This window comes from Erithacus rubecula (genome assembly GCF_903797595.1).
Source record: "Erithacus rubecula genome assembly, chromosome: 1".
NCBI classification, from domain to species: Eukaryota; Metazoa; Chordata; class Aves; order Passeriformes; family Muscicapidae; genus Erithacus; species Erithacus rubecula.
In genome coordinates, this window is record NC_136658.1 from 23,888,304 (window position 1) to 23,907,205 (window position 18,902).

An 18,902-nucleotide genomic window follows, 5' to 3' on the forward strand; every position below is an offset into this window, starting at 1 on the left:
CAGTACCACTGACACTTAATTCCAACGCAGATGGCTGGCAGCTCACTCAATAAAGACAAGGCACATCAGTGGAGCTGACTCTTACTGCATTCAGCTGGCTGCTGCTTCAAGCTTGGATTAGCATTTTAAATCATCCCAAGGCATTAGTGACAGGCAGCTAAGTGGATTGGACCCTGGTTTGCAGATGGATCTCAAAAATTATTTTCTCACAGGGTGAGAGAATGATATTCCCTGGAAGCTTGTTGCAAGGACTGGCTCTTGATGCTAATGTGTTACATCTTTTGAAAGGGCGATTGGAATATAAACACAATATGAAACTGTAACAGTCCCACTGCAATGCTTGCAGGAGTTACAATGGGAGGGAGTGCTGGATAAACTGGACAGCCGCATCCTCCATGCAGAAGAATGAATGCAAATCCTTAGGCAAAGAGGCAGACAAGCAGCAGCTACAAGATGCTCTCCAGTGCCTTCATTGACACTAGGGAGAGCACTGTAGGGAACCTCTGGCTGCTTCTGGTACTCACAGCTTAAGGAGGATGTTTGAAACAACTGTAAATGGAATAAAATTGGAAAAATTACAAAGATGTGAAAGAGCTGAAGATCCCCTTCCAGTCAGCTTAGCAAGACGAGGTGCTTGCCTGAGTCCTGTTCATTTGGTTCTGACATTCAGAAGAGAGATCTGAGACTGAAGTTGAGAGTTCCTGTGCAAAGACAGCACATAAAGAGAGCCCACAACTTTGATTGAAGGTGATGAAAGTTCAGAAGAGACAGGAGGCCCCAGTGTATGTCTATCCAGAGAAGGGCCCAAGGATGACTGACCACCAGCCCAAATCACCAGGGATTGTGATGAACTCCCACCAGAAGCAACTCTGATAGATAAACTCACCTGGAGAGGTGCTGTAGTTTCAGCAGCGATGCATTTGCAGGTGTAAGTGGCCACCCTGAATGCCAGGGCCAGACTAGCCAAGCAGAGCAGTCCCAGTCTCAGCATGAGTTGGATGCATCCAGAATCCTAGTGACCTTGTGGGACAGAGGTAAGTGAAGGGACAGCAGGCTCCACTCACCGTGCTGCTTCTGGGGCAGCCAGGCTGTGAGTGGCCACCTGGCCCTGTCACCCCGGTGCAGAAGACCCTGCACAAGCCAAGCCCCAAGCCTGCGCACAGAGTTGGGGCAGGCTGGCACCTGCTCTGAGGAGCACAGCTCCAGCACCCAGGATGGGCCAGAATAGCTCCCAGACACACATTTGGCAATCAGGAGAGGATCAAGGGGACCCTGACTCAACAAGCAAGGTGTGGACCCATCAAAGGCTGCTTCCCGCCTTACTCCCACTTGTCCTGGAGGGCCTCCGGAGTGAAGGCTTCAGCCTGGATTCCAGCACAGGTTTCACAGGAACAACTGCAGCTTGTGGCACATAAACAAAGCAAGAGGAGTCTCTTTGCAATATAAATTTGTTTTTATTGAAGCAGCAGTCACATGACCTCGCATCTAGCCTTTAGGATAGCAATAGAATGGATTCGGCCAGGTCAGCCAGCCCAAAAAAGGATTTTTTTTTTCTTTTTGCACTTATAGACATGTCATGTTTAATACATACATTATCCAGTACCAAAAACCCAACTCAGAGATAGCTACGTGCTGATTTGCTGGAGGAACGGTCCACTGGACGTGATCTTGACAAACTACAGATCACCACCAAGTAACATTACTAATGGGATCCAATTATTTAAAAAAAACAAAAACAAAAGCAAAAACAACCCAAACAACCATGAGTGCAGGATTCAAAGCCAGCAGTTTACACAGGTTCTTAACTTTGTATCTATAGGTGGACGGTAAAGGAAGATTGCTTGGCTACAATTTGAAATAGTTATGTCCCATGGTTCCTCTCTCCATCAAATCAAATGGTATCATAGACAAACTAGCATCTCTTTAAAAATAGCATGGTATAACACAGCTCATTTAAGAAAACATGCTTATTTCTTGAAGTTTTTCTTTATTATTACAAAGATTCACGTCCACCTATTCTCAGAGAGTGGATAGAGGCATGAGAGTGCGAAACAAGGATCAGAGAAGGGAGAGAGGAGGAGGGAAGAACAGGGCAATTTTTTGAAATAAAGACCACACACTTGGTATTTTTTAAGTTTCATTTCCAGGCTAACCTACTTTTTATTTAATGCAAATTACAGTACCAGTTAACTATTTCCGAACCAAGTCACACAGAACAAAACATATTTACAAGGGGAATGGGGCGGGGGAAATAATAAAACATTAAGCATACTTTCCACAAAAAAGTTTATATTTAAAATGAAAAAAAAAAAAAAAATCAGTCACAGAGGCATTCAAGTAGTAATAATGTTATACAGGTTTTGCTTTTCCTTTAAGTCAAGACAGATTTGCACAAGTGTATGCAATAGTTTGTATACAACCCACAATCCTTAATATATATATATATTCAGATTTCTGTTTTTAAGATGGAAGTGGTCACGTTAATTGGTGTGTACAGGCCCAAGTGATCCATTAGCAACACATTAATGAACGCAAATTTTACAGGCAAGCAAATTATATATATATAAATATATTATATATATATATATATATATATATTAAAAATAAATTGAGAAAGACCAACACAAGGAAGCTACTTTTCTCGAGCTAACCCCTTAGGTACTGTTTTCCTTTCCTGTCATTTTGCCATTATTGCAGTGTTGCAAAACGAAGCCAACTATGACCAGAGCTGGCCAAGAGACCTGTGGAAATCAGCTGCCATCCCAGGGGAACCCACTGGCAGTCTCCAGAAGGCAGAGCCCCAGACCAAATACCCTACTGTGCTTTTCCTCATCGGCTTCTCCTTTTTCTCCGTGGCGGCTGAGGTTCCTAGTACAGGAGTATGAGTCTGACAGGCTGCTTGACTTCTGCTTTTCCAAGTATTGAAAACAATGGGGGGAATTTTAGGTTGCAAGATGCAGGCACCTGCCATTATTTTAGGTAAAACTTGGCTTTGAAATAAGGGGACAGAATGTTCAGGGGTCTTCTACAAGTCAATTTTCTTTTGCAGATAATTATTTTCTTTTTTCCTAGCAAGACAGATTAGTTTATTAGTAAAGAACACCAGTGTCTTGATTGAGTGTCCATTGGGGGAGACCAACTGCAACCCAGCCCAGCTCAGGGACCCACTACAGCAGGGCTGATGTAAAGGACACATCAAGACCACACTGGGTTAAAAAAGAAGCCTAAAAGAGTGTAAAAGAAGAGATGGACAGCTCTGAGCAGACTGTTGCCAACAGCTTGGCATCACTGACCTTCGTGTCACCAGAAAGAAAGTGCAGCTTCTGCTTCACTGGAATGAACACGAGATGCTTCGAAATAAAACAGCAACCTTTGGTTTGGTAAAGTTATGTTTTCCCATTCAAGACAATTTTATGTGGAATACTAACAAGGTAGTAAAACACAAGCAAACTAGTTTTAGAAACAAGGCCTTCGTGCTGGGCACAAGAAATCAAGAATCATGTTAAACTCATCTCAAGAAAAGAAAAGTGACTTCTGGGAAGGATGTGGGGGGAAAATAGGGAGAAAAAAGGAAACAAAGTCCTCTCAGCAGAAAAAAACCACCAGTCTCCTACAGTGATGCCCTCGCTTCCACCGCAGCCTGATGGCTCCAAGTGCAGCAACCCTGCGGATGTGGGGATTTCCCTTCCTGGGGGCCCTTTCCACTCACCGCTGCCCCCGGCACAGCCGCAGAGAGAGCGGGAAGGTCAAGCCTCCTGGAAGCTGCTGCCCAGATGCTTCTGGGTGCAAGGTTGAGAGGGAGAGACAAGCAGTATCTATATGGGCTGCTAGGGCAAGGGTCCAAATGAAATCAGTTGCTGCTAGCAGGAGGAGGAGGGCAGCATGGGCACCTTAGAGACTCCCAGAACAAAGCCAATGAAGTAAATGACAGTGGAGACGATTTCTTTTCATTCCACTACTGATCAGGGTATCACCGAAACCTTACAGCACTCCAAGAGTTAGAAAGTGGGGCAGGGAGAGGGAGCAAAGATGCGGGTTTAGGGTGGGAGACATTGTTAATAAAGAAGGAGAAAAAAATAAAAAGGGAAATAAAATTCAAAAAATCATGGAAGCGAAGGCACTCCAAACTATATAGATACACTATACATCGCTAGAGTTATTGTTACAATAATACAGGCCGGTACCTACTGTACAGAGTTAAAACTATATGGCTTTAAAAAGCTCGTCTACATTTTGTCTGATTATTAAACAGAATCACTGCCCTGAACGGTAACTTTTTGCTCATTAATAACAGTTCCTGGGTCCACATATTTACATACAAAACAATAAAACTCAGAATTCAAAACCAACCAAAAATAATAATGTACAAGCTTGAATTTGGTGAGGAGCTTTGTTTTTTGTTGTTATTTTTCTGTGTTTTTGTTTGTTTTTTTGTTGTTTTTTTTCCTTATTTACAAAAAAAGGTTGTTCAAAGACCTGGATCTAACTTGTATAAAAGAGTGTGTGATCCTGCTGATTCTTGAAAACAGAAATAATACCAGAGGGGCACCCTGACCCTCCCCCCACCTAACACACATGAGACACACACAGACGCTGGCACAGTCACAAAACCAGAGAGAAACCCTCTGACTCCCCTCTGTCAGTCTTCAACAAAAAAATGAAAAAGAAAAGCCACATGGCCTGGCACAAGCTGCAATTTTAATTTGGTATTTTTACCTTTTTTTTTTTTTTTTAAAGACTTGGTAATTTACTGCCTCCAAATAACTTTTTATGGCCAATGCTTCAGCAGTCTTGCCAATACAGCAGATCCATATTCTGCCACTGTCCTGCTTTTTGAGTCTCCTGCATAGATTTGGATCACTGGGTCAACCAAGCCCCTTTGCTTACTTTTCAAGACACTGACTAGTTGAGCGCATGTGTTAAGACCCTCTTCAGCCCTTTCTATTAAGTTGCAGGTAAGGATTTGGAAAGCCTTCTGTTTCTCAACACGGGTGTGCTTCCCTTTGCAGCCAGCCAGAATGCAAAAAAGCTTTAAAACCTTTTTTTTTTTTTATGTGTGTGTGCTCAACAGCAAATCACTGAAGGGTATAACATGAGGGTTTTATTGGTTTCACGGTAGGTGGTCACTCACCTCTTCAATCATCCCAAACCCACCACGTGTCAGGCAGAAGGTAGAGGGCAGAGCTTTTATCAGTTCCAGGGCTGCTAAAAGATAGTTTCCAAAAAATCCCATATCAACAGCATAAAAGGTACAAGAAGAAACGCATTGAGCTTGTAACCAAGCCCCTGCCATCCTTGCAGCAGCCAAGCTTCCAAAGCTGCTACTGCCAGTTTCCCCTGGGCCACATGAAGGTTCTGTGTGTTCCCAAAAAGCAACTGTTTGTCTTAGAGATCCACAGGTCAAGGAACAGCTTGGTGAGCACCAAAGGTGACTACAGTTTCTCTGAAGAAGGATAAGGCTGGAGCTGACACCAACTGCAAGCCTACCACAAGATCAGGTCTCCAAAAGTCTCGTTTCCGCACCGGGGTTGTATCCGGCCGTTCACCTGACCTTTCGCAAGGAATATTGCTTTGACTTCAGGAAGAGAGACGTGGATGCTTGCACTACACGTCGTCGCAGGGAAGAAACCTGGACCCTGAACTGATGGACTAGAACAAGCATTCACCTCACGCTTCAGTCAGACTGATTCAAGAGCACAGACAAAATAAAAAAAGCAGTATCTACGTATACATGTATATATTTATATAATATATATACACACACACACTCATATAGAGCCAGCTTTCCTACAAGTCAGGAGGTACAAATTACTGTCAAGAGCATTTGGATGTGTATTTTAATATTCTAACAATGTAAAAACATAATGTCGACATGGCAACACTCATCAATAAATAGAGATCAAAAAAAAGAAAAAGCAAGTGGATAAAAAAATATGAAAATTAAATACAGATTCTAGCTGTGGATTTAAAATCAGAACTATTGGAGAATGTGACATCCTGCAAGTTAAAACTGCAGTTTTAAAAAAAAAATTATTGCAAAATAAACCAGTAGCCTTTTACAGTTCACATTATAAACCCTGGTGTCTTTTTCCTGTATGCACCTTAGAAAAGAGAAGCCTGTTCAAATCAAGAGCCAAGGAGGGGTAGGGAGAGAAAAAACCCAACCAAACACACTTTCATAGTAGTCACTTCCCAAGAAGTCCCATAACATCCATCCACCAGCTGGGCCCCTGCCGAGGATTTTGTTCATTCGCTCTTCTCTGCTGAAGCTGGGACCTGGCCTGAGACATGGAAAGCAGGAGCTCTGGCTGGGCAAAGGGGATGCCTCGGCAGAGCTGATTGCTGCTATTCGTGCATGTGTGTGCATTATATTATATATCACCCACTCAGGCAACACTTTTCACATGAAGCTGCAGATTTCCTCATCACTACCATTGATTTTTCAAATGAAAGGCTTCCTCTAGTGGTTGAAACCTTAGATGCACGGCAAACCCTCTCCCCCACCCCATGGCAACCTATTTTCCTACCACATTGCCCACTCCCCATGCCGAGCCAGGGCAGTTCTTCAGATAACCTGGGATATGGATTTGCTGACAAGAAACACTGAGCTCTGTTGAATAACCCCTGCTAAGCTCCCGACCAAATTCAAGCTGTGCACTACATCAAAGTCTGAAACTTCACTTAAAAAGTCAATAAGAGGGTAAAAAAAATAAAAAGAACTTCAGCAGAGAATGAGGTCTGGGATTTGTTTGTTTCGGTTTTTCCTTCTTTCTGTTGTGGGAGGGGGTATGAGGCAAGAGTCCTGGTTCTGAAGTACTCAACAGCAAACTTCCAACATGAAGAGATTGTCAAGGGGAGATATCAGTGTGTTGTATTGCTCCACTTTCCCTCCTCCCCCACCTAGTCCCCTGTCCTGGGCACCCTGCAGTGAGAATACAATGAAACTGGTTTGTATTTATAGGTATTTTACAAGGTTAAATAAGATCAACAATAATAATAATAAAAAATTGAACACTAAATGAACATGTTGGTTGGTTTGTTGTTTTGTTGGATTTTTTTTTCCTCTTTTTAATTTTCTTTCCAAATGTGACCAGTGTTGCTGAGCAAGACTCAAATTACTGGTGATTTTTCCTGTGCAGCTGGCTGCTTGGTACTGGTTCAGGTGGAGTTGGAGGCTGATGCTGTAGCTACACTATTGGTCTGAACTCGTTCTCCTGCGTTAACATCTGCAAACAATGGACAAGAAGGGGAAAGAGAAAAAAAACAAGCAGCATTATACCTCCAAAACAAAGACACATTAGAAACAACAGCTATGACATTCTCCACAAAGAGAAACTCACAACTCCCAAGACAGTGTTTGGTTAGGATGCTCTTCTGACTTCAGAGCATGCATATGTAACAATCCAATATGGGGAAAAACAGAAGATGGTCTTTAGGCAGTGCAAAAGCAACCTGGAGGGCTGAGGGCTGTGGGCTGGGCTCCAGCAGGTTTTGTAACACTGGCTGAGCAGTGTGAAGTTGCCCATTTTATATCCCATAACTGCAGGACAAGGCACACTGGCATTGCCAAAGCCAACACAAATGACTGTGGTCACTATGAGGTTTCATGCTGGTGCTGAAGTTTCACATTGTTAGTCCTTTTTAAAATAAATCTGCCTGTTAGTTGTGTGAATGAGTGCAGACAAAGAACATGATGAGCTTGCTCCCCTGGCAGAAACAGCTGGTGTGCCAATGTGCAATTCATGCACTTGCTACCTGAGAAAGTCTTTCAAGTCTGCTGTTGGATTCAGTGTTGCTCAATCCAAGTTGGATATACCACCCTCTGAACTGCTGAAGCAGATTAACATCAAGGCCTGTAGCCAGTAATGAGGTTTATGTGCAAGCACATGACACGTTAGAATATCGGATCTCAGCAGTAAATGCCTCCAACACCTTCTCAGGGAGGGACAGTGCTTCACAGAGAAACAAGTCACAGGATCAAGGGCAAGTGTCAAAGTGCATTTCAGGCAAACAGACGATTTGCAAAGAAATATCAAAAGGAAATCCATTGTAACTGTCTTTTCATAGGCCACATGCATCAGGTATTTTGTCTTTAAAAAATTCTTAGTATTGGGAGAGCTGGTAGAGGGAAAAATACACCAATTGCACCTGGAACCATTCTACATAGTATCTAACTAGCCAAGTCAGAAAGACTGCAAGGTACTTATAGGTAAGTGGGGGAACACCTAAACATGTAAAATACAGGATGGGAAAAAAATATTAAATGAAGTTTTCACCAAGAGACTGTAATACATTTCACCCACTTAATTTACGTAAGATGAACAGCAAAGCTATTGATACTGCAACAGGAAAAAACATCAGAAAGACTTATTATCTCAGTACAGAAGAGGGCAGACTGGGCACACTGTGTATTCAAAAAGATACATGGAAAGGGTTTATAAAAAGAAAAGAACAGATTTGGTGACCTCAGCCTGAAGGGCTGTGTGACTTCCACACACAAAAGGAATATCAGACATGACAAAGCACAGTGGTGGGCACTGGGTGTGCATTAACATTTCTCCATCACAGAGGAGCTGAGCAATGCTCTAATATTACCAGTCAGCAAAACCTCCTCCTCTTCAGACACACTTACCTGACCACAGCCAGGAACAAAGGCAATGAACTGAATCATGGACTGCTTTGGGTTGGAAGGGTTAAAAAACATCCAGGTCCTGCCATGGCCAGGGAAACCTCCCAATACAGCAGGTTTCCCAAAGCTCCATCCAGCCTAGCCGTGAACAGTTCCAGGGGCAGCCACAACTTTTCTAGGCAACCTGTGCCAGTGCTTCACCAGTCTCACAGTAAAGAATTTCTTTCTAATATCTAATTTAAACCTACCTTGTTTCAGTGTGAAGTAATTTCCCCTTGTCCTAACACTTCATGTCCTTGTAAAAAGTCCCTCTCTGGCTATCTTGTAGGCCCCCTTTAGGTCCTGGAATTTTGCTACATGGTTTTCCCAGAGCCTTCTCTTTTCTGGGCTGAACAGTCCCAACTCTCTCAAGGGACAGGTGCTCCAGACCCTGATACTCTTAATCACCTTCCCCTGGACTTGCTCCAACAGGTTCATGTCCTTATGCTGGTGGCCTGAGAGTTGGGCATAGCACTTCAGGTGGGGTGTCACAGACCAGAGTCGAGGGGCAGAATCACCTTTCCCAACCTGATGCCCAAGCTGCTTTTGATGCAGCCCAGGATACATTTGGCTTTCTGGGCTAGAAGTGCATGTTGACAACTCATGTCTAATCTCTCATCAACCAACACTCCCAAATCCTCCTCCTCTGGGCTGCTCTGAATCCATTCTCTGCCTAGCTTGCATTTGTGCCTGGGGTGCCCTGATACAGGGGCAGGACCTTGCTCTTGGTCCCGTTGAACTTGATGAGTTTTGCACAGGCCCCCCTCAAGTCTTCCAAGGTCCCTCTGGATGGCACCCCTTCCCTTCAGTCTGTCAACCACACTGCACATGCCAGTTAGAAATGGGCAGCACTTGCTGAGTCACAAATTAGGTAACATTGACAGCAGCAACAAAAATAGGAAATCAAACCTTTAGCAGCATGCAGAAACACAATTAACAAGTGGGAAGAGAGAGTGATGCCTATTTGAAAAGGAAATGCTGCAAGGAATGTGTGGGAATAAAGACAAATCATCCTGTGGGCAAAGAATGCCATATGACTGCCCCGGGAGCTTCTCATTCGTTCATCTCACCCCAAATTAATTGCATCCCCGCCTTTAGAAAGGAATGAACACCATGACCAAAAAAAAAAAAAAAAAAAAAAAAAAAAAAATATATATATATATAAAAAGCAAATGTGGGAAGCTGGCTTTGCAGGAGAGCAGAAGAGGGATGCCCTCCTACATACAGAATAATTTCCCGGAAGGAGCAATTCCCAAATCCCACAAGCATGCAGACCAAAAATGACCACAGAAATCAAAAGTGACCCAGCCAGCCAGATAATAGCCTCGACAGTTTAAACTCTCACTATGACTGTTCCAGATTAATTTTCAAGTATGGATAAACTCCAGTTAATGAAATATCTGCTGGCAGTGCCTGCTGCGAGCAGTCCAGCTGGAATCTGTACTGTTGGCCGAGGATTTCTCTGTATGTGTACAAAAAGTGCTCGTATTTAATTTGCTGAAATGAAATGTGTCTTTTGATCTCAATTTCCTGAAGATAGCAGAGGCTGAAACTGTTATCATCACATTGCTACTACACAGAGATAAAGGAAAAAAAAGAGGAAGGGATGGAGCTACTTCATGTAACATACTCCTTTTCTGTTATCACTGTAACAGGGGAGCTCCTCAGAAATATAGATGCCACACGTTAAAATAAAACAAGTGATGCAGGACAAGAACATTTTCTTTGGGCTTTTCACAACAATATGCAGAAGTCTCCCTAGGCTGGGACAGAGCACAGAGCAAGCTCAAGGCTGCCCTGGCTCTCAGCCTTCAAGAAAATGCAGTATTTTAACATTTTGGCTCATTTGTTGAATCTGCATTGACAGGACGTTTGAGGAACAAAAATGGTCTTATTCCAGCATTGCTTTGCTGAAGCACCAGAAAAAGAGTACAGCTGGAGTATGAGGGTCTCTAGACATTTGCTTCTCACCATAAAAAATCAGTATTTGGGCCTAAGAGAAAGGAATCTAGGCCCTCAGCAATGCTGACAGAGGATAGCAAAGTTGTGCTGGGGAGCACAGCTAGGAGCTGGCATGGAGCTTTGTGGCACTGGACAGATGAGTGCCCAGCTCAAAGTGAGGGCAGCTTCTTTGTCCTGAACCACCGCCTGACACCTCTCCCTCTGCAGGCAAAGAGGGTTCAAGTGCCAGCTGCTTCCAAAAGTTCTTTTCCAACTGACGGAAAAGCATCTCTCATCATTATAGAGAACTTCCTCCAACTCAGCTTTTTCCTCCTAAGGAGTGCTTCAGCTTTCTTGGAGAATACGTGACACTCCTTAAAAATCTCCTGAAAGGAACAGACAGGGCTACAGTTCAGAGAGTGACAGAGATGCCAGCTCAGCCTGAGAAAGCCCTTCAGCACTGCCCACAGCATTAGCTGGGTGCATTTGCAATACTGACAGGCTGTGCCACTCATCTGCAATGATACAGAAACAAAGATACCTCCAAGCCTGGGAATCCTCACAGGACAGCTGAAGAGACAAGGGGAAGGAGGAGGATAGCCTAGTTTTCCTATTGTGCCTGCCTTTGGATCTAGAAATCCAGGCTCTGAGCAAACATGGCAAAATGCCCACATTTCACTTCTTTTGTCATGGATTCTTCCCTGTCCTGAGTTTGTAGAAGCCTGAGAGAATTGCTCGCCCATCTTCTTCTGGTTATGGAATTCAAGTTTTACAAAACTCCTTCAATGCAAATACCACAAATGCACTAAATCTTACTGAATGGAGCACTGTGGTGTTTTTCAGCTATGACACACCGGCAGGTAACACCAGCTCTAATCTGTTTTGGCACACCATTGCATTTGGGATTACATGGGATCAACACAGTGGGATGCCTAAGACCAATGAACCCAGAATCCCTGCTGGCACAACTTCACTGCAGGATGGCAAGTACACTCTTTCCATCTTAATGCTGATGAACAGACAGGTAACTGCTACTGCTGGCTGATCCAGGAAGAAAAATGTAGTCACACAAGGAGATATGCATTGCATTCAGCTTAGTGTTCATGCTCTCAGATGCCATGGCTGCACAGTTATGAAACCATCCTCTTCCTCCTCCAGCCATCCCCAGGAATACAACTGCACTGGCATTTTTAATCAATGGTCGGTATAATTCACAGAAAGCTAGCACATTATTTCAAGCAGGGACAAATAAATCTCACCTTTCTTTTCCTCCACTTTGCTTTACACATGCCACTATGTCAGAGAGTTTCTCATAAATATTCAGGAGAATTTACTAATGCCAGAGCAGCAAGGCTACACACTCCCACTGCAAACCCAGGTTCCATTACTAGAGCAAGTACAGCTTTATACCTCAAGAGAAAAGGAAATTGACAATTGTGGGTTTTTTAACACAGAGAGGCACAAGTTACACACTAATAAAGTGAATTACACTTACATATTGGCTCTTTCTATTATTGCTTTGAGAGCTACATTTTGCTTAATCATCGCCACTCAGAAAAACAGTTTCTGAATCTGTACTGCTTAATCACACATGCAAACATTTTGCAGAGTAGACTCCTGCCTATCAGGATGCCCTGGGTTATGTGGGAGACTTGCTCCCACACTGCTTTAGCAGTTATTGAAGAGTTTAACAACATTTACTGCTCTGAGAGGTGCAAGGGGTATAGAGAAAGAAAAGACCCCTTGTATGAAAATCTCTTGCTAAGGGTAGCATCAGCATGTAAAGCACAACAGAATAAAATAAGCATCATAACTCTGATGACATTCCCACCACCTGCTGCAAGAAACCCATGTGAGGAAGAAATGACCAACTGCAGAAATCCAAAGCTGTCCAATACTGAACTTAATTGCACAATTTCTTTTCAACCAGCAAGGATATAATAATTTGGTCTCGAACCACGAATTGGAGGACACATCCCAACTCAGTGCACTGCTTGCAAACAGCAGCTTCAAAAATATTGACATCAATAATATGGGACGGATTGGGGTTTTTTGCTTTGAGTTTTATTTTTTCGTTTTTTAAACATTTCACATTTAGGACTTGGCCTAATGCATTTTCTCTCTGTATGAGGCCTTGAAAAGTGCTGAGTGAAAACATATTTCTTAACCCCATTAATTCCTCAAGACTTGTGTCTTGGTGGAGAGAACTCCTCAAAAGACATGAAAGGGACATTAGTGAAACAATACTTTTCAGAAAGGCTTAAAATAATTGTCCATGTTTGCATTTTGGAGTTTTAAAGTAACTTTTACTACTTTATCTGTTTTCTCACTTGTTGAGCAACAGATGCACATAACAGGGAAACAGAGAACCCGACTATTTGCAAAATACTGCCAAGTGTATGAAACAAATTTGAAAATAGCATTTTGTTTTCTCCTAAATTCAGAGTACGTAAATGGTACAAGTTGTGTCTTTAATCTGCTGCTACTATAATGTCAGAGAGAAATCCCATCTTTCAAACTTGGCTGCATCTGTCCCAGAGTATGAAAATACTCCTTGTACAGCACTGGCTGGACCAAGTGTATCAAGTATCAGGTAACTGTCCAGCACATCAATCAGCAAATGCTTTCCTGCACGCTTAAAGAGCAGCTTTTGAATCATGCCTTCTCCTGATCAGCTATCCTATGCTAAGGAAGTGTCCTGCACTGCAAAAGGGCTGACAGCCCTTGTAGTGTGGGGCTGACATGCATGCAGGACATGTGTAAGCACACCTGTTTTGCAGACTGCCTTTGGTTGTCCAAGCCCTGACACAGCCTCTGGTGTGCGCGAATCAGGGCTGACTCAGAGGAAGAATGCCATGTACTGAATCACCTCTGCCACATCCTGCAGCACCTGGGAGTTTCTTTGGAAATCTCCCAACTGGTATCACCAGGTTTTAAAGCTTTCACTGGAAACAGAATACAATATAGAGTGGTTAAGTGCCAATAGTGAGCTTCTAAAAGGTTTCTGACAGAAACCTGAGAGAGAAAGAAGAAAACAAAAAAATCCACTCAGTGCTGGCCAAAAGCCAAAAACATCTGCCTTGTGCCTGAAGATGACACAAGCAAACTCAGTAGGAAGCAACAGCAACTACTAAGATGAGGCAGTGAGTATGCTGACTGAACTCCCTGACTAGACTTTCAGATGCCAATGCCCTTAGGGAAAAATCCACTTCATCCATACTACACAGAGGCCACATGCTCTGAACTAGCTGTTTCTTTTCTTTCTAGGCATCGCAACTCATGCACCAACTCAATGTTAATTTCGGGATGGCTGAGAGCAGAGAAATTAGGTGCAAACCAATCCACAAGGATTGCTAAAAAAACATGTGAGATAATGACTTTTTTTTTTTTTTTGTGGAAGTCTGAGTGAGAAGGATCAACAAATAAAGCAATCATACGCAAGTCTGAGTGCCTTGGGTTGGGATTTGGGCTGGTAACTACAGCTAAGTGACCACCTACCAAGACCAAGGTTCAGATGATACTGAAACAATCCCTTCCTCCCTGTTCACTTTGTGGGCTTCCATCAGCAGAGGGAAGGTGCCTGGGCAGTGCAAGTGAGGGTGAAGAGGGAAGGAAGTAGGGAGTTGCACATTCTCACCTGAGGCTGCTGTAGCATTTGTAGGGGTTGAAGCAGCTGCTTGGTTCCGAGCATGAGCAGGGATGAGGATCGAAGCCAGAGTTGGGTTACTTGACAGTTCTGGAGGGGAGGTGGAAAAAACAGAGTTAGCTCATCATCCACAAAGTGCAGGATCATCTCCTAGGGTTTCCCCCTGTAATGGCACCTCAGGTGAAACACATGCCCTTACAGCCCAAGGTCACGTTACATTTTCTTCTTTGCCAACCAGCGAGAGGAAACCACAACATATTTAACACAGCAGTCTCCAGAGCAAGACTGCCAAAACTCCAGATAGTGGTGCAAAGGAGTAATTTCCTAGAGAAAGACAGTGGCTCGAGAATGAGCAAAGAACCAGTCAAGCCTATAGGTTGTCAATGGCCTGATAATGCTGCTTTTCCTTCTGTGCACTAGAGAAGGATCCCCTTCTTCACAAGCCCACCTGCAATCAGTCCCAGAGAGAAGGCTGATAACAGCGGTGCTGCTTTGGGCACTATTTCAGCAAGCAAGCAGCTGCAACAGTTGCTCCGGCAGCTTCATGGATTAGTTCTTTGGCTCACTCAAGCATAATTTTTTCACAATGACCCAGGAACCTAAGACCAATCTCTCAGAGCAGTCTCCTTGAGCAAGGCCAAGAAGAAGTAATGTATCCCTTAAAAGGACAGGGAAAGGCAAAGGGAACTGGTCAGCTGAGTGATTTAAATGGACAACAAAATGATGTAATCATTGTGTATGAAGACATTAATCAGGAAAAAAGTCATGTCTTTTAGGTTCCAAATCTAATATAGCTTCAGAATATGTATTAAAATGAGAAACAGGCATCTTACAGCCACAACTGTGAGAAGATTAAGGGCAACACATTGCCAACAAATGACAATCTTCTGGCACCCTTTCAAGAGAATCTAGTGCCTCACAGAAGGTGGGACTGAGCTGAGACAAGACAGGACGTGTTTGTTTCAGAAACAGCAGTGACTGGCTGTCTCCTGAGAAAGCAACATCCAGTAAAGAGGATGCAAACAGTCACCTCATGGAAAGAGACTGATGACTTTTGGAGCTCCAGGAGGTCATTTGGAGGAGAAATAAGAAAAGGAGAATAGATAGCTCTTGACACAAGACCTCTGGATAGCACAGGCTGTACAGAAACCCAGCCAAATTATGGCATGGGTTCAGTAAGCGGGTTTTGGACACAGTCTCTAATTATTAGGCTCATTTTTAAGAGGCTATTGCTTTTCTTTAATGCTAGCTTTAAACCAAGGGCCTAAAGGGAGCAGCAGTTCACTTGCTGATTTTTTCTTTGCTGTTACATTAAGTTTCATTATTGTTGGGAGGGTGAGAGGCAGAAGACTCCCCTAATTACAAGCCTCTTATTACTACACATTTTGAGACTGTTTCAGCACTTATTAATGCAAACAGGTTGCTACACTACTTGCAACTCATCTAATCTTCCTTGTAATAAAAAAAAAAAAATTCAGGTCTAAGCAGACCTAGCTAGTCCTTATAGAAAGCCTCAGTACTCACAGCACTTGTACAAATACAAAATCCTCAACTCATATGGGAGTAATTCTGAATTCATATATATTTATAATGTTAATGCAGAATTTGTGAATCTCCATTTAAAATGGAAAAATAAACTGAAGAAATATGAATCCTGAAGTATCAAACTGGAACATCAGTTATAAACCTATACTTCAATACTATTGGGTATTATCTGCTTTGTGCTAGAAAATGTTACTCCCTTAGTATTTTTTCCAAAGCTGTTTCTCAAATCTGTTATTACTGGAAACCTACTCTTTATGTTGCTCTTTTGAAAGTTTCTATCGCCCCTGCATTATTTTCCGCTCATCACTCAGAACAGTATGAACTGTGATCCAAACAGAGGCAGAACTAAAACAAGGAAACCCCATGACACTTGTTACCTTCCGGTGCTGCACAGTGCCTCAAGGTACAGCTACAGACTGTCAGCATTGCTGTAGCCCAAGAACTAGTTATCAGACAGCACAACACCCTTGAAAGGGCACTTCAACCCCCTTCTCATTCCTCCCTTACCTAACGTCCTTTTCTAATTGTGGCAATAATAATGGGCTTTTTGTTGTGTTTAATGCAAGTGAAACCATTTCTCTGAAGCTACTTTAAGAAACTTTCATAGACACTAGAAGACTGACCTTGTTCCCTTCTCAAACCTCATATTATCTTTCTTGGTATGAAGTTTCTGAAATTCAGCAAACTCTGTGTGTCTTGAACTTTAAGAGGAGCAGGCCAATTCAGAGGAGATAAAAAGTTGTGGAGTAAACAAAAGTGGACTCTCTTGGTTGAAGTTCAATAGAAGCTTTGCTTGAGAACTTGTTCAAAGTTTTGCTATAATGCATTTTTGCACCCATCCCATCTGTAAGAATGAGACATGGCAATACTGTGGAGAAAGCTTGTCCTGTGATTATCCACAAAAACTTAAAAAGTTTACAAAATACTGAGAATCTCTGTTCTTGGTGATCTCCCCCACAGTATTTGGGCAGAGTGTTCAACTGTAGCCTGGTTATGGAAACCAAATGTGCAACTCAAGGCTGGGTTAATTACAACCAATAAGCTGCAAGAAGTTACTGTGGACAAGGCAATCCAGACAAAGTTTTCAATATCATGATGTGAACAGAGCAGCTATCACAATTAATTTATGAGACCCATCCACATCAGCTGGGACACCACCTCTGGCTTTCTGCTGATCAAATCATACCATTTGCAGTCACTTAACATCTCCAAGATGGAGCACGAATGAAAATGTCCGGTTTTACTAGAAGATCGGATCACCTTCACTCCCCAAACACAAGAAAATGTGGTGGAAAACAGTGCAGTGTTCTCTCTCAGTATTATTATACTAGATATATCAACACTACAAGAACTTCCTGGAAAAATTATTCTTCTGCCATGTTTTTTTTTGGTCACAATAACAAACTTTCCATTTTTATATACACTTATCTCTCTAAATAAAAGAAAAATTAAAGCTCACAGGCTAGGGTCATTAAAAATATAAGCAAACAAAAATCCCAATGCACTCCCCCTTCAATAAAATTTTTTTATCTTTGAGAAGTGTGACAACCATTCCTAAGTGCTGAATCAGTCTAAAAATTTTGCAGTCTTCAGTGGCCAACATGGAGTGACATTAACTTCTGTGATGCAGCACAGCTGTTGACATAATACAACTAGTTTAGGAAATTACCATAATTTCACAGACTATTTGAAAATTTGGCTTTTAAGAGAAAAATTGCTTTTTGTTCTGCAGATCTAAAAGCCTAGCTTAATTGCAGCTCTGTGGCTAGTAGAGATACTTCCTTAGCCAAAATAACTTTTCCAAAACCCAATTAGCATATAATATTTGTTTAAATTAAGAGAAACTTACAGGCAAGACAATACAAATGACCAGACAATGCTCTCTTCAAGATTTAATCTCTAAGATAAATACCCATATTGCCCACAACTACAATCGGCTGCCAAAAACTATGATTTTGATCTTCCATATACCTTCACTGCTTGTTTCCTAGACTCCATCTGAGCAACATCAATGCTCAGGTCAGCAGATTTGGTATGATGCTTAATTTCTTTGTGAAAATCAATCCAATGCCTTAATAATCAGGTTTATCTTGCAATCTCTAACTGTTTTGCCTTCAAGCCCTCTGCAGTCACCTCCTACCTCATGGGTTTCAGGCAACTGAATACAGTCAAATCAAACCCTTCTAGAACTTAATACTGGCTGTTGAAAATAAAGGCTATTTAAAACAAAATTGTCTTTCATTACTTTACAAATTACCACAGATGACTTAACATGACACACTATCCATCTAATTATCTAATATGTTTCCCAGTTGGGATTTCTGCTATGGAGCAGCCAATTTGATGAAACCTTGCACAGTAAAGATCAGAGAACAAGGGCTGAACAGTAGTCACTGAGGAGCAAAAGCTTCTTGTGTATCTTGAGCTCACAGTCAGGACTGCTGTACATTTATTAACTACAAAGTTCTTCAAATCACTGTGCTAAGCAATGTGTTTAGGTATTTAAAAACAACTCCACTTTGGTTTTGAGTTTGACTGGTCAGCTGCAACAGAGCTTGCTTGGAAATGCATTAATGATCAGCCTATGTCTTGCCTTCCCCTTACAGATGGTAAAACTGGCACCTGTAGATGACAGACAGAAATTTGACTTTTTTTTTCTTAAGGAAATCGCTCCACAGGAACTGTTTTCTCTTACCATTCCCAAGACTCTCTGTGTGAGAGAGGGCATATCAACTCCTTAGAATGGCAAAAGAGGAGCTTTAAATTTCCTTGAGCATTAGGCTCAGCTTCCACACTACCTGAGGTGAACCAGGGACACACTCCCAGTACATGTATGTTTTTACCCTAATAAAAATAATTTTTAAATTGACTCACTATAAAGCTTTCCAACTTTTTTTAAAAACTTTGTTTTCATAGAGTAGGTAAGTTCAATCTTAATGTCATCATAAAACAATAAATACTTTCAAAAAGAACAGGGGTGAAGCTCTATTAAGATACTGGAATCAAAACTATTTTAGCTACTGAAGATGGCCTTAGAGGGGCAAAACAAAAGGCAATCCAGGAGTACAAGAAAGCACTTGTAACATAACTACTAAATTTCTA

The 18,902-nt window shown here is 42.2% G+C and overlaps 2 protein-coding genes across 2 annotated transcripts in view; one reads left to right on the forward strand and one right to left on the reverse strand.

Annotated features, from left to right (window-relative positions):
- Nucleotides 1–18,902, forward strand: part of CFAP91 (cilia and flagella associated protein 91) — a 109,798-nt gene that overhangs the window by 37,755 nt on the left and 53,141 nt on the right. The gene's annotated exons all lie outside the window — the stretch shown is intronic.
- GSK3B (glycogen synthase kinase 3 beta) overlaps nucleotides 4,390–18,902 on the reverse strand; it is a gene marked incomplete at its 5' end in the record, with an annotated part of 140,203 nt that continues 125,690 nt past the window's right edge. Inside the window, 2 exon segments of the mRNA XM_079305775.1 lie at nucleotides 4,390–7,226; nucleotides 14,247–14,345. Of these exon segments, the coding sequence (XP_079161901.1) occupies nucleotides 7,159–7,226; nucleotides 14,247–14,345 (167 nt within the window). The 3' untranslated portion in view covers nucleotides 4,390–7,158.